Genomic DNA, 14,951 nt, shown 5'->3' on the forward strand with positions numbered 1-14,951 from the left:
TGATCACTACACAAAGACCATTGCCCAAAATTGGTCAGTACTGCAAGAAAACATCACAAATTCTTGACAGAGTCAATGATAGATCTCAAGGTGACACATTACCCCCCTAAAAGCCCCAACTAAATGCTAAAAGAGCAGGAATCATATATTCAACCATATTAAGTTGTACAAAATGTGGCTGCAAACTGAAACATAATGCAATGAATGTCCAAGTTATGTGTTGAGAGTGGCAAGTTAGAACATTTTTTAAAGGTATTGTAAGCAAACAACATCTTGCCCTCAAAAATAACAAAACAGGGCCTGCAAAAAGAAAACTTACAGAAAAATAGAAATCATGGAACTAGGAAAATGGTCAAGGCATTAAAGGCACAGAACAAAAGGAAGACAACATTCCTAGAAAAAACTGAAGAGTGAGAATACAGATTCTGGACTATCAACTGTTTCAATGCTAGCAGACTACTTGCTGTGGTAGAAATCTGTGACAGTAGTGCCTGCTAACATAAAATACCAAGATCTAGGAGGCATAGATCTTCATGGATAAACTGTTGTGAAGCTTAGTCACAGATGAAGTGTCAGTGAAACCTTATATACACTAATGAATCAGAATACCTCATTGTTGACCAGGAGTGTACATATTTTTCTAGGTGTCTTAGTGCCATAACATATTACCATTTGGAACCGGTAACTAACAATTTTGAAATCATGGCTTGAAATAATACTTAATACACATAAATTAGCTTTCTCCACATAAATGATAGAATCATAGTGCCAAAATGATTCTAGGACCAGATAAATAGAAAGTGGGACATAACACCAGCGCTTCGTCGGAGGCTCACTGATGATGTTACCTAGAATGGTGACGAAACGTCTGAAAACTAACCTTCCAGCTCAGCGAGCAAACTCACATCCAATGCATGTGTTATTCACATGCAAAATGTCCAGCAATCTGGGGCGAGGAACAAATATCCCATGAATTACAAATCACCACAAGTTGGTTGACAAATGACATGCATTCCTTCTTCCCTGTACGATCATTTTTAAAGAACTTCAAATCAAGAAAGTAATGTAGCGTGTTATTCCTTCAGTTAGGAAAGCGTTACAGATCTTTGAAATTAGATCAAACTCAGTTTTTATTATTTTTAACTTGTTTAGTTATTTTTGCTCTTACTTTCCCTGGAAAAGGTTATGAAGATGTGCTGTTCTGTCCTGTTCACTAAAATCTCAGATGCCTTCTTGTGCTCGATGAGCCATTATCAATTCACAAGTTCTAGCATATTTATGGCAAGTGTTTAAAACCCTAACCAAAAAAAAGCCAGTCTAATTAACTGGACATGCCACAGTTTGCGAATGTCCACAAAATCTGGGATCTTACATTTACACAAACTCTGTATTAAATTCTAGTGGCAAAGATAATGGGTTGAATTTTCCCCTCAGCCTCAGGACTCCAAAGAAGAGATTTCAAGCCTACATCTGTTGCGATTGAGTCTGGCGTTGCAATCTTCCCAAAGGTGTCTCTAGTGGAACCACCTGTGGCATGGGGGAGTCTTCAGTAGTTGCTGCACTGTGGAGCAGTCACTCCACTTCCCCAAGCCATCCAGGGACATAGCTGGGCAGTCACAGCTCCCAGTCCCCTCACCTCCAAGTTCATCACAGGAGTCAGAAAAATTCAGTCCAATATTTTCAGACACAAGTCATTTGAATGTTCACTTAGCTAAGTTAAAAACATACATACCCAAGCAAGCAGCAATGGATTTCCCTTTATTGTTCCACAGCAGCCTAACATTCCAACTATTATTAAAAAACAGCACACAGCAATCATTATGGGGTGAACCACTGAAAAATATGTCAAAATGAATGCTTCTTCCAACCTGCAAAAGAAAACTGAAGTCTGAGTTAATGATACCAAAATACATCGCATTTATTTGAAAATCAATCATAACAATGAAAATGTAAGTTTTTGTCCTGATATCTACTGATGACTGCTTTAGTATAATGCAACTTGGATAATCAACAATTATGGATTATCCCTCACAAAATAAATTGCCAAATCTCATTATTAAACAGGAAGAGTCTGTAATCACAATGTTATTTTTACAAGTTTTTAAAAGTGTTCATGTAATTTTTGACATATCCGCCAATTTATGACATTATAAATTGGCATTAAGTGCGGAGAAATAGGACAAGATTTACAGATGAAAGCAGTAAAGACTATCTTCAGAAGGACTAGAAAACAAATATTATGTACCAATGAAAACTGGCATCATATGGATGCATGAAGGATGAAATTTGTATTAGGCCAACAGTCCCTACTCCAGCTTTCATCAGTTTGGCTAATATTAATAGATTGTTTTCATTCTTTAGTTTGTCATGTTTCTCTTACAGACTCAACTGCATATGTTGGTTTACAATTCCAATGACTCTTGATGCAACATAGTATTCTGTACACATATCAATTTTTAATCTGAGTCTAATTAGTGAGTGTCAGTGTGTTAGTATGCGCTTCACCACAGGCTGGGTCCTAAAGATGCCCGTATCCATGGTTCTTACACACAGACTTCTCCAGCAGGAGGCATTGCAAGGCACTCAGGAGAAGGAATCTTGGACAATATTTCCTTTGCTAAACTAAAACTTTTGCAATCAATTGCAGCATTTGCACAGCCTCTCAGTACAAACAGAATTGAACTTTATAAGAGGAACTATTACTATCACCTTCTCATACGTTCACTTGGCAACAGCTTATATCTGTTTTTAAATGTTGTTTCACTTTTGGAAATATTTTGTTTTTTCTTTGGTGAGCAAAGTATGGGCAGGTTAGAAATTCATCACACTTTAATTTAGCCTTGACCTCTGCTTCAGGGATCAGTGTCATTACGGGTGCAAATTGACTCTTCACAGAACTTGTACTACTAAGAGGAAAACATTGTTGCAAGATTGGGAAACTTTGCATACTTTCACAGAATCTTTAAGCTTTTGTGATGAGTCCTGCAATAACAGGGTTTGATTTCCAGTGAGCTACCTGAGTGCGGCATGACACTATTCCCCTGATGACTAGCGAACACCGTTTAAGCGAAAAGAAAACATTGCAAATGGATAGATAACACAAAAGTATGTTCACATCATTCATGCTGTATGCATTTCTTCACTTCATTATTTTATGATAACAAAGTTGCCTTCTTTGATGAAAAATTGAATGAATATTTTTATTTTCAACATGTGTCGTAATAACTATTGATGAATAGTTTGAACAGCGAACCAAGGTATTTGATTATGAAAAATGTTCTAATTCAGAAAGGCAGTTTGTAAAGGATAGAATTAGCACCAATCTTTAGCCTTTTTTTTAAAACGAGTTACCTATTATAAGCACATACTTCTTAAACCAACCACAGGTTTAATTATTGTTAATCAACTTGATCAGATATGTTACGATTCACTTCTAGGGCAGGTGAGATTCAAAGCCCTTCTAGTCCAGAGGTGGAGATACTGCCACTGTACCACAAGATGCTATAGCCAAAGTTTTAAGCTGTGTCTGTTCCTAGTGAATGTTCAGCTAATGAATACAATGTAGTGCATACAATTTTTATACACTTTTTTTCAATGTCTTTAAAAACTAATCTCATTGAAAACAGACTAACCGTGCCATAATTCAGCGATAAGCTTCAAAATGTTCTATACATTTCCCCTAATCTGATCTGCAGTCTCTCAGACCATCGAGACTAAAGTAACTACACCTCAGCTAGAAGCAGAAATCTGGAGCTTTGCCACTCCAGTCTTCCCCATAGACGTGAGCTCAAAAGTAATCATAACAGTAACCAGAGAACTGGACTACTAGCCCTGCACAAGGCTAGTATATTGTATGGAGTGATCTGAGGAACAATAGAAAATCCACTTCAAAAAAAGAAGCAACAAATCTTTTTTTCCCTGCTTCAGGTCTGAAACATTTATCTACTTCAACTGCGATGCTTGTTGCTGCCAGTATAGTGATGGCTGTGGGCTGTTCTAAAGCTGCTCTGGTAACAACCAAGGCTGTGCATCTAAAAGACCACGAATCAAGTTAGTAGTTATAATTTATAAGATGAATTTCATACGCATTTGCAAAAAAAAACGTTTGTCAAGTTATCTAAGCACATCTGACATATTGGATGCAAGCTGTGAATAGTAGCAAACTTTTACCACAAATGTAATTGGAGATAATTTACAATTATTTGTGCTGAGCTCTTGGCACAAATCAGAACTTCTTGTATATTAACATTAAATAATAATTTGCTACTCAGAAACACACAGTACAACAGCTACAGTACTGGCATCCACCAGACAATGTGGCAAATTGCCCAAGCACATACTGTACATAAAAAGCAGGACAAATCCTATTCAGCCAATTACTGCCCCATCAGTCTATTTTCGATCATCGGCAAAGTGATGAAGGTGTCATCAGCAGTGCTATTAATCAACACCTGCTTAGTAATAGCCTGCAGAATGATGTTCAGTTTGGGTTTTACAAGAGCCATTCAGCTCCTGACCTGGTTTCAGTCTTAGTTCAAGCACAGGGAGAACTGAATTTTAGAGTTTAGGTAAGAGTAACTTCCTTTGACATCAGACCACGTTTGATTGAGAGTGGCATCAAGGAATCCTCACAAAACTGGAGTTAGTGAGAATCTGGAGGAAAGCTCTCCACTGATTCAAATCACATCTGCCACAAAGGAAAATGTTGGGGTTGTGGGGGTGGAGAGGTGTCTATCATCTCAGTTCCAGGGACTCACTATACAATCCTCTTACACTTCAACCATCTTCAGAGATGCTTCATCAATGACCTTCCCTCCATCTTAACATCAGAAGAAGGGATGTTCACTGATGACTGCATAATATTCAACATCATTCATGATCCCTCTGAAACTGTATCAGTCTGCACCCAAACACAGTAGTACCTGGACAATATCCAGGTTTGGGCTGTTAAGTGGCAAGTGGTATTCACACAACACAAATGCCAAGAAATACTGACCTCCAACAGCAGAGAATCTAACCATTGCCTTTTTAAATTTAATAACATCACCATCATGGAATTCTGTTTTGCAGAAATTCATCAAGGCTTCTTTGACAGCACTTTCCAAACCCTCAACTACCACCATTTAGGAGGACAAAGGCAAAAGATACTTTGGAACACTGCCACCTGCGAGTTCTCCTCTAAGTCAAACATCATCCAGACTTGAAAATATGTTGCCATTCCTCCTGTGTTGTTGAGTCAAAATCCGGAACTTTCCTAACAGCATTGTAGGTCTACCTACAGCAAAGGGACAGTTGTTAACACCTTCACAATAGTAACTAGGGATGTGCATGAAAGGAGGCAGAGCCAGCATCACCCACATCCTATGAATGAATAAAAAAATTAGCTCTCCAAAAATATGAAAATCATTTCCTGAGATACGTAAGCTTCTTTTTAATGCAAAATAAGCCACAAGCCTGTCTCAACTTTGACATATATTCCCTTTTAGCACTAAATATTGTCATGTTTGAAGCCAAGTTAAAAGAGTTTAAAATGATGGGAGTCAAGTATTGGATATGATCAGTTTCCATGAATCAAGCCATAAGACTTGATTATGAACGTTATATTTTTGAACTGCACCCCAAAAAGATCAATACTGTTAATAAGAAAGTTGCTTGAAACAGATGCCTAATATTCACCTTAATAATTAAAAGCAATTTGATGTTTTAAGAGGTTTAATTACTTGTAAAGTTGATCAACATGTGGTTTAAAAAAATGGCAAGGGAAGTAAATGAAGACAAGGAACGCTACTCAAATTATCATAAAAGTCCATTTTGGGGAGTTTTGATTTTAAATATCAGTTGATAATGAAATAAAATCATTGGACATGCATTTGATGGAATGCAGATCATAGATCATAGAATGCCTACAGTATGGAAACAGGCCCTTTGGGCCAACAAATCCACACTGACCCTCAGAGCATTGCACCCAAACCCATCCCCCTAGAACCCGCCTAACCTACACATTCCTGAACATTATGGGCAATTCAGCATGGCCAATCCACCTAGCCTGCACATCTTTGGACTGTGGAAGGAAACCGGAAGAAACTCACAGAATCTGATCTCTTCAGATGTTTTTTCTGGATGGCAACTGCCACACTGTAAATATGTAGGTGCGATTCGTGTTTGACAAACCAAATAAGTAACTCTATTAACAAAATGTATTAATTTTGTTAGTTTATACATACCTGGTCTCTGTCGTTAACACAAGTACATTATTCAGGTAATCTCTCATCCATGCAGACACACCCAGAACACACACTGACATCAGCTGTAAAATATGCATGTCTTTTATTTACTATTCTGTAGGTAAATATTTAAAACGGCACAGCAATTTCCTTTTGCTCAACAGGTTTTCCATTTTACTGCTCATCAGCTTTTAACCACAGGATATTTCTATGCTACAAATATGCAGACATAGATACATTACTATAGTCAGACATTTTCTTTTAAAAAAATGGGGACTGTATTTCATTGTAACATCAAGAAATAGTTCAATTTCATCTTATAAAAATTAGGCTGTTGAAAATGGTGTTATATTATTTCACAAAGCTTAGATTTGGTTATGGGCAAAGTTATTATGAAAATAAAGACTTGCACAATTTTTCAATATTAGAATTTGTGCGTGGCACATTCTGTCAAACAGCAAAATTATAATAACCAGACAAATCTGTTTTGTGATGTTGTTTGAGGGCTAATATTGGCCAGGACGTGACAGAAAACTGCCCATACTGCTCAAAATAATATCATCGGGTTTTTTATGTCCACTTTGGGGAGGGGGGGTGAGATAGTGTCAGATTAATGCCACATATGACAAGTAGTACTTCTGACAGTGAAGCACTGCAGTGTCAGTCTTGACTTTTGTGCTCCTTGAACTTGTTTATATCTAGTTGTGCAAAAAAGGGAGAAAAAAAGATGTTTAAGATAAATTTTAACTTTTTAACCCATTACGATGCAGCTTTGCTTCGTGTTAAATTATATTCAGTTTTTTGTTATATCTTTGCAAACATTGTTGATTAAAGATGTAGAATATGCCTAATAAAATAACTGAATTTTAGAGTACATTAGGAAGCACTAAAAAATTTCAATCTGTGAAAACGACTAATATATATATTCATAATCTGTAAAAAGTGTAAAATCAGATCGGTAAATTTTTACACTGATGCAGATTAGGGAGCAGTTCAAATACATTGTGAAAACTAATCCCAAAATTCTTTTATTTTTTGAATCAGAATCTTGAGGATCTATATCAAATTAGAAAATATTGTCTTGATAAAGCTGTTTAATATTATTTGGAAATATAGCTTCTCCAATCAAATTGAGTGAATTGAAGGCTCATTATTATAATAGGGCCTCGGTGCATCATGTAAAGCTGCACAAATATGTGAACTAATTTACAAAGGTATATAGCGTTTTATTCATTCCAAATTACACACAATTCTATTAAGAATTATTGACTAATGGTATCAGGGCACCACAAAAATTAACCATAATGTAAATAACAAGTATTCTGCCCACACACATTCATGAGATAGCTATCAACTAGTCACTAAAACTAACAGAAACAAATATTTCCCTCTGGAACATCCAAAGTTCAAGCGAAAATCAATTAGTTCAATATTGGTGAAAAAAGATTGTAGCAGCAGTGTTGCAACCTTACTAACGCTTAGTCAATTTCTCATAAAAGACAGTTCAGAGCGCTAACTGGTAACTGCTGGCCCGTAGTCATGAGCAATAGTAAAGGAGTCTGGTATTGCTCCACACTCACCCAGAAAAGAAAATTTAAAGCATAAAGGGAGCAGCGAAGACATTTCACAGAATCTTCTCTGGCCATTCTGTAAGAAGTTCGAGGGTTGACCCCATCATTATGTTTTACAAATAGACCATTCCCCTTGAAGAGAGTCAGAAGTAAAATGTCACAAAATGAAATGGGCATCGGACAGAACAACCGCTATTTTGGTCTAAAAATCAAATTCTAAAGCATATCATTGTTCAACGACCCAGTAGTATAGAAATTCTCGGATTTGCAAATATAAAAACGGCAACACTGTAAATAAATGGAAGTGGTATTTACGTACCATGAGTTATAAATAAAAACGTTATTCGTCCTTTAGGCTCACTGAACTAAAATAAACTTCGCGGCGCTTCAAAACTTGGATAAGAATTAAAATATACATTCATCTTGATTTACAGGTTAAGTTTATACGCACACTAATAAACTGTCAATTTTTGAGAACTGACCAATTTATTTCAGTTTTAACCTCCAGTGTTTTAGCGATGCAGCGCATTCTAATCCGTTGTATCACTCACTGCGCTCTCCAAATGTCTAAACTTCTCTGCTGACTTTCCAGAGAGAGCAAACAAAAATCACGTTGCAGTTGGTCGATACATTGAATTGCTTAACAAATCTCGACAGGGTGATTAACCCGTAACCTGGGATATTTGGTAATGGATAACCTTAGCAAACGTTCACCCGTACGGCGCGTTACTGATTGACCAAGCCTATGCCTTGCGACCCAACTCTCCGTTAGGATTCAGAAACCAGAAAACATGACAATATCTTCACTGTTGTATTATTAAGCAAAACCACAGGTACAAACTCAAACTCAGTGCCACGGTTACAAACATTTGCAGTCCCACGGGTATTTCCACAGTGTCACAAGTGCACTCAGCGCCATAAGTACAAACTGAAACTCTTTGGCAAACTGTGTGTCGCTCAATAAAACTCATCTCAAGCTCTGTACTGAGAGACCCTGTACTGCGGTCTCTCAGCGCCGCAGGTATGTTCCATGTCACAGGCGCGCTCACAGTGCCAGAGATACAATCCAAGAATACTGCAGCTATAATCAGTAATAACTCCTTTAACAGAATGAAATGGCCCAAAAACGTTTCTGGGGAACAGAAACAAAAAAAAGACAGCAAACACACAAGGAGAAAATATGTGGATGGTCATAAGTTTAGTCAAATGGGGAAAATTTTAAGGGGCATCTCCAAAAAGAGAAGTGAGATAGAGAGTCTTAGAAGATCAGAGAAGGACTTTCAGAGTTTAGAGCCTCGGCAGCTAAAGTTAGGAAAACCAGTGTGGAAGAACTAAAATTTAGGATGCTCGAAAGATCACAATTAGTGGGACACACATCTGGGTGGACTGTAGGGGTCGAGGACACTGCACAGGCAAGAAAGCGTCGGTCATGGGGGGTTTGAAAACAAAGATGAGAACATTAAAATTGAGCAGTAACTAACCAAAGGCCAGTGAACACAGAATTATGATTAATAAACAGCATTTGTCGCAAGCGAGAATATGGGCAGCAGAGTCTCGGATAATCTCAAAATTTTGGCAAAGAATGAGAACCCAGACCTGACTGTTTCCTTTTGTATAATTTTCAAGTCTGGAGATAACGAAGACATAAATGCAGACTTCAGCAACAATTGAGGTGAGAGGGGGTGATGAAATGTCATTGAGGCGGGAAAGTGGTGTGGATGAGAAGATTGAAGGCTTACCCAAGGTCAAATACCTCACAGAGGTTATACCAATTTGGTTCAGCCTCAGATAGCTGTCCGGGAGGGAGACGGAGACCAAAGTAGAGTTTGTACTGGGACCAAATATCACTTGCTTCAGGCTACTAATACTTCATTGAAAGAAGTGCTCATCCAGTACTGGATACCTGGTAAGCAGCTTGATAATCTGGAGACAGTGGCAGATCAGAGCAGCTGGTGAAGCCAAATGTGGTCAGCGACACGTGGAACTGAATGTGTTTTCAGATTATGCTGCCGCCAGATGAGAACAAGAGGGTCCAAGCATAGATTCTTTAGGGGACACCCGAGGTAATTGAAAGAAAGGAAAGAGAAGCGACCGCTGGCGATTTTCTGTCCTCAACTGGATAAGTAAGAATGGAATAAGGTCAAAGCAATAGTAACACCCAGCTGTGGAACAACACCAAGGAGGACGATAGTGGGATCAACTGTGTCAAAGGCAGGCACAAACTCTCATAGTTACTGGCACAAACCCACAGTGCCAAAGATAAATTTAAAATGCTAGAACTACAAACCAATAGTGTAAAAGTTACAAACACATTACCATAGGTAGAAACGTGCTCCTACCAAAGGTACACATTCAAATTGTTACTGGTATACATTGCCGAAAACAAACTCAGAGCGCCCCACTCACCAACTATTTTAATCCAAACGCTAATGTTGCAAGACAAAACGTGAAAATTTGTACAAAAAAAGGTCACAGTTCGAACTAAAGTGAAACGTGAATGTAAGAGCGCGAGTCTTCCCGGCCCGAGCAGCGAGTTTGCAGCGCGATTTTACATTGAGTCCGGAAACTCCCAACAACGTTTCTATCAACAGCGAAACTCCTGCTGCTTGCACACTTTGCTTTCAGAGTAAATACTGGTCCGAGTGCGGTCCCCACGTCCCTCCACACAATCTCAGCCCACTACCCAGCCACTTTGACAGAAAGGGTGGACCCACACGCTGCGCATGCGCCACGTCCTCAGTTCTACATCTCCCAGAAACAGAAGGCTGTCCCCAGGTCTTACAGTCCTACAGACTATCATTGATGTACTGTTGGACCCGCAGCACAGAGAGCGTGGTTCTGCTGAAAAAATACAGGTCTCCAACCAAACAACGTCGCCATTTGACAGAGAAAAAAAAATCCTTCAATGCATCTTGATCCTCTCAGAAAAATGACCATATATCAAAGTAATACTCGTTGAACTCCTGAATTTCATTTTCATAGTCCCGTCAGTATTAGGAATGGATGATAAACGTTGGCCGGGCCCACGTATTTCCCAGCGTATAAACACATAGGTAATTACCTTACAAGTAAGAATGTTTCTATCGTTACTTATATTACCAGATTATACAAATCCTGGTAAAAGGAAACAAACCAGTCCAACACAGGGTGATTACCTAGATTTGTTTCATATGTACTTACCAGTTAGAAGGGAGATAAATTCCCAAAGAAAAAGTAATAGTTCTTTCACCAGTGGTTGCTTTCTGTGGTTGGGGAGATTTTTGTTAACAATATTAAATGTGCAAAGCTCGCCTTCAGAACCACTCACCACATATTAAGGTCTAGATTTTCACGATTTTTCACTATTCCTCATTTTGCCTCTCTGGCTCGATATGACTTTTTTTTCTTCACATAATCTCTGGGTTTGTCTTCGGCCTTGAGCCTTTAGCTAGACCGAAGACTAAAACACATATCCTGCAAACAATGGCTTAAAAGATGGAAAATCTGACTTTTCTTGAAAGCCTAGCAGGCCAGTCAGGCTACTTCACATAGTTATTTGTGAATTATTTATCAGATTAAAAACTGGAAAATTCAGTATAAATTGCAGAAGCACCCATTTCTATGTGCATATGTGTCGGACAAAAGTAATGGAAATAAAAATGATGACACCTTCATCCATGTCTCAATGAGTGACTTGTGCTGTAAGGCATTCTCCCCATGCATTTGACACAATCTTAAGCACAACGGAAAGTACAAGTTGATACAAACTGTATACTCAAACAAAAGAAATATAGATTTTTAAATACTATTCATGATATTAAGAACAGGCTAAAAACAATGAGTAAGATCTAACATACCAAATAAATTTGCCAGCTATCATAGAATCCCTACAGTGTGGAAGCGGGCCCTTTGGCCCAACAAGTCCACACTGACACTCTGAGCATCCCACCCAGACCCATCCCCCTAATCTACACATCACTGAACACTATGGGCAATTTAGCATGGCCAATCCATTGAGCCTGCACATCTTTGGGTTGTGGGAGGAAACCAGGGCACCCAGAGGACACCCATGCAGAGAATATGCAAACTCCACACAGACAGTCACCTGAGGGTGGAATTGAACCCAGGTCCCTGGAACTGTGTGGCAGCAGTGCTAACCACTGAGCTACTGTGCTTCCCCAAATATTCAATGTTACAGTCACACCCATTCAACCTGCAATCACTACAATTCAAATCCATTTGGCATAACACTCATGGCTGGAAACATACAGACCAGTTCAGTATGTGGATTGAACCCACAACCATTGCATTATTAGTACCACCCTCTAACCAGCTGAGCTAGCCAACCACCACCTATCATACAAATATCCTTCTGATCTTGAGGTGAAGAAAATCACCTCAGTTCATTTAGAAGATCACTAGAAGAGCTGTGGCTTCACTGTAATGGCATGCACGTTTCATCAAATATTTCAGGATTCCTGTTTCCTTTACTTCAGCTGAAAATTCATTGAATTTACTGAAAATTCAGCCTAAGCTGCTTTCTTGAACTACTGCAGTCCATATGTTGTAGGTAGACCCACAATGCTATTACAGATAGATTTCCAGGATTTTGACCTAATGACCATAAAGGAACAGTATTTCCTCCAAGATAATAAAATGTGAGGCTGGATGAACACAGCAGGCCAAGCAGCATCTCAGGAGCACAAAAGCTGACGTTTCGGGCCTAGACCCTTCATCAGAGAGGGGGATGGGGGGAGGGAACTGGAATAAATAGGGAGAGAGGGGGAGGTGGACCGAAGATGGAGAGCAAAGAAGATAGGTGGAGAGGGTGTAGGTGGGGAGGTAGGGAGGGGATAGGTCAGTCCAGGGAAGACGGACAGGTCAAGGAGGTGGGATGAGGTTAGTAGGTAGCTGGGGGTGCGGCTGGGGGTGGGAGGAAGGGATGGGTGAGAGGAAGAACCGGTTAGGGAGGCAGAGACAGGTTGGACTGGTTTTGGGATGCAGTGGGTGGGGGGGAAGAGCTGGGCTGGTTGTGTGGTGCAGTGGGGGGAGGGGATGAACTGGGCTGGTTTAGGGATGCAGTGGGGGAAGGGGAGATTTTGAAACTGGTGAAGTCCACATTGATACCATATGGCTGCAGGGTTCCCAGGCGGAATATGAGTTGCTGTTCCTGCAACCTTCGGGTGGCATCATTGTGGCAGTGCAGGAGGCCCATGATGGACATGTCATCAAGAGAATGGGAGGGGGAGTGGAAATGGTTTGCGACTGGGAGGTGCAGTTGTTTGTTGCGAACTGAGCGGAGGTGTTCTGCAAAGCGGTCCCCAAGCCTCCGCTTGGTTTCCCCAATGTAGAGAAAGCCGCACCAGGTACAGTGGATGCAGTATACCACATTGGCAGATGTGCAGGTGAACCTCTGCTTAATGTGGAATGTCATCTTGGGGCCTGGGATGGGGGTGAGGGAGGAGGTGTGGGGACAAGTGTAGCATTTCCTGCGGTTGCAGGGGAAGGTGCCGGGTGTGGTGGGGTTGGAGGGCAGTGTGGAGCGAACAAGGGAGTCACGGAGAGAGTGGTCTCTCCGGAAAGCAGACAGGGGTGGGGATGGAAAAATGTCTTGGGTGGTGGGGTCGGATTGTAAATGGCGGAAGTGTCGGAGGATAATGCGTTGTATCCGGAGGTTGGTAGGGTGGTGTGTGAGAACGAGGGGGATCCTCTTGGGGCGGTTGTGGCGGGGGCGGGGTGTGAGGGATGTGTCGCGGGAAATGCGGGAGACGCGGTCAAGGGCGTTCTCAATCACCGTGGGGGGGAAGTTGCGGTCCTTAAAGAACTTGGACATCTGGGATGTGCGGGAGTGGAATGTCTTATCGTGGGAGCAGATGCGGCGGAGGCGGAGGAATTGGGAATAGGGGATGGAGTTTTTGCAGGAGGGTGGGTGGGAGGAGGTGTATTCTAGGTAGCTGTGGGAGTCGGTGGGCTTGAAATGGACATCAGTTACAAGCTGGTTGCCTGAGATGGAGACTGAGAGGTCCAGGAAGGTGAGGGATGTGCTGGAGATGGCCCAGGTGAACTGAAGGTTGGGGTGGAAGGTGTTGGTGAAGTGGATGAACTGTTCGAGCTCCTCTGGGGAGCAAGAGGCGGCGCCGATACAGTCATCAATGTACCGGAGGAAGAGGTGGGGTTTGGGGCCTGTGTAGGTGCGGAAGATGGACTGTTCCACGTAACCTACAAAGAGGCAGGCATAGCTGGGGCCCATGCGGGTGCCCATGGCCACCCCCTTAGTCTGTAGGAAGTGGGAGGAGTCAAAAGAGAAGTTGTTGAGTGTGAGGACGAGTTCCGCTAGGCGGATGAGAGTGTCGGTGGAGGGGGCCTGGTCGGGCCTGCGGGACAGGAAGAAGCGGAGGGCCTTGAGGCCATCTCCATGCGGAATGCAGGTGTACAGGGACTGGACGTCCATGGTGAATATGAGGTGTTGGGGGCCAGGGAATTGGAAGTCCTGGAGGAGGTGGAGGGCGTGGGTGGTGTCACGGACATAGGTGGGGAGTTCCTGGACCAAAGGGGAGAAAATGGAGTCCAGATAGGTGGAGATGAGTTCGGTGGGGCAGGAGCAGGCTGAGACGATGGGTCGACCAGGGCAGGCAGGTTTGTGGATTTTGGGAAGGAGATAGAAACGGGCTGTGCGGGGTTGGGGAACAATGAGGTTGGAGGCTGTGGGTGGGAGGTCCCCTGAGGTGATGAGGTCATGAATGGTGTTGGAGATGATGGTTTGGTGCTCGGGTGTGGGGTCATGATCGAGGAGGCGGTAGGAGGTGGTGTCGGAGAGTTGGCGTCTGGCCTCGGCGATGTAGAGGTCAGTACGCCATACTACCACTGCGCCACCCTTGTCTGCGGGTTTGATGGTGAGGTTGGGGTTGGAGCGGAGGGAGCGGAGGGCTGCCCGTTCTGCTCCTTCCCAAAATCCACAAACCTGCCTGCCCTGGTCGACCCATCGTCTCAGCCTGCTCCTGCCCCACCGAACTCATCTCCACCTATCTGGACTCCATTTTCTCCCCTTTGGTCCAGGAACTCCCCACCTATGTCCGTGACACCACCCACGCCCTCCACCTCCTCCAGGACTTCCAATTCCCTGGCCCCCAACACCTCATATTCACCATGGACGTCCAGTCCCTGTACACCTGCATTC

General features: G+C 41.8%; 1 protein-coding gene across 6 annotated transcripts in view; it reads right to left on the reverse strand.

Moving 5' to 3' along the window:
• tspan12 (tetraspanin 12) overlaps window positions 1–10,491 on the reverse strand; it is a 54,596-nt gene extending 44,105 nt beyond the window's left edge. Inside the window, exons 1-4 of one of the 6 annotated variants that reach the window (XM_048549332.2) lie at window positions 10,348–10,491; window positions 7,805–7,927; window positions 6,225–6,307; window positions 1,733–1,868 (exon numbers count right to left, since the gene is read on the reverse strand). In XM_048549332.2, coding sequence (XP_048405289.1) covers window positions 1,733–1,868; window positions 6,225–6,307; window positions 7,805–7,870 — 285 coding nt within the window. In that variant the 5' untranslated portion in view covers window positions 7,871–7,927; window positions 10,348–10,491. The other 5 variants (XM_048549330.2, XM_048549331.2, XM_048549329.2 and 2 more) reach the window with 5 other exon arrangements.
• Window positions 10,492–14,951: the final 4,460 nt, after the last annotated feature.

This window comes from Stegostoma tigrinum, chromosome 18, assembly GCF_030684315.1.
Source record: "Stegostoma tigrinum isolate sSteTig4 chromosome 18, sSteTig4.hap1, whole genome shotgun sequence".
In the NCBI taxonomy this organism is placed as follows: Eukaryota; Metazoa; Chordata; class Chondrichthyes; order Orectolobiformes; family Stegostomatidae; genus Stegostoma; species Stegostoma tigrinum.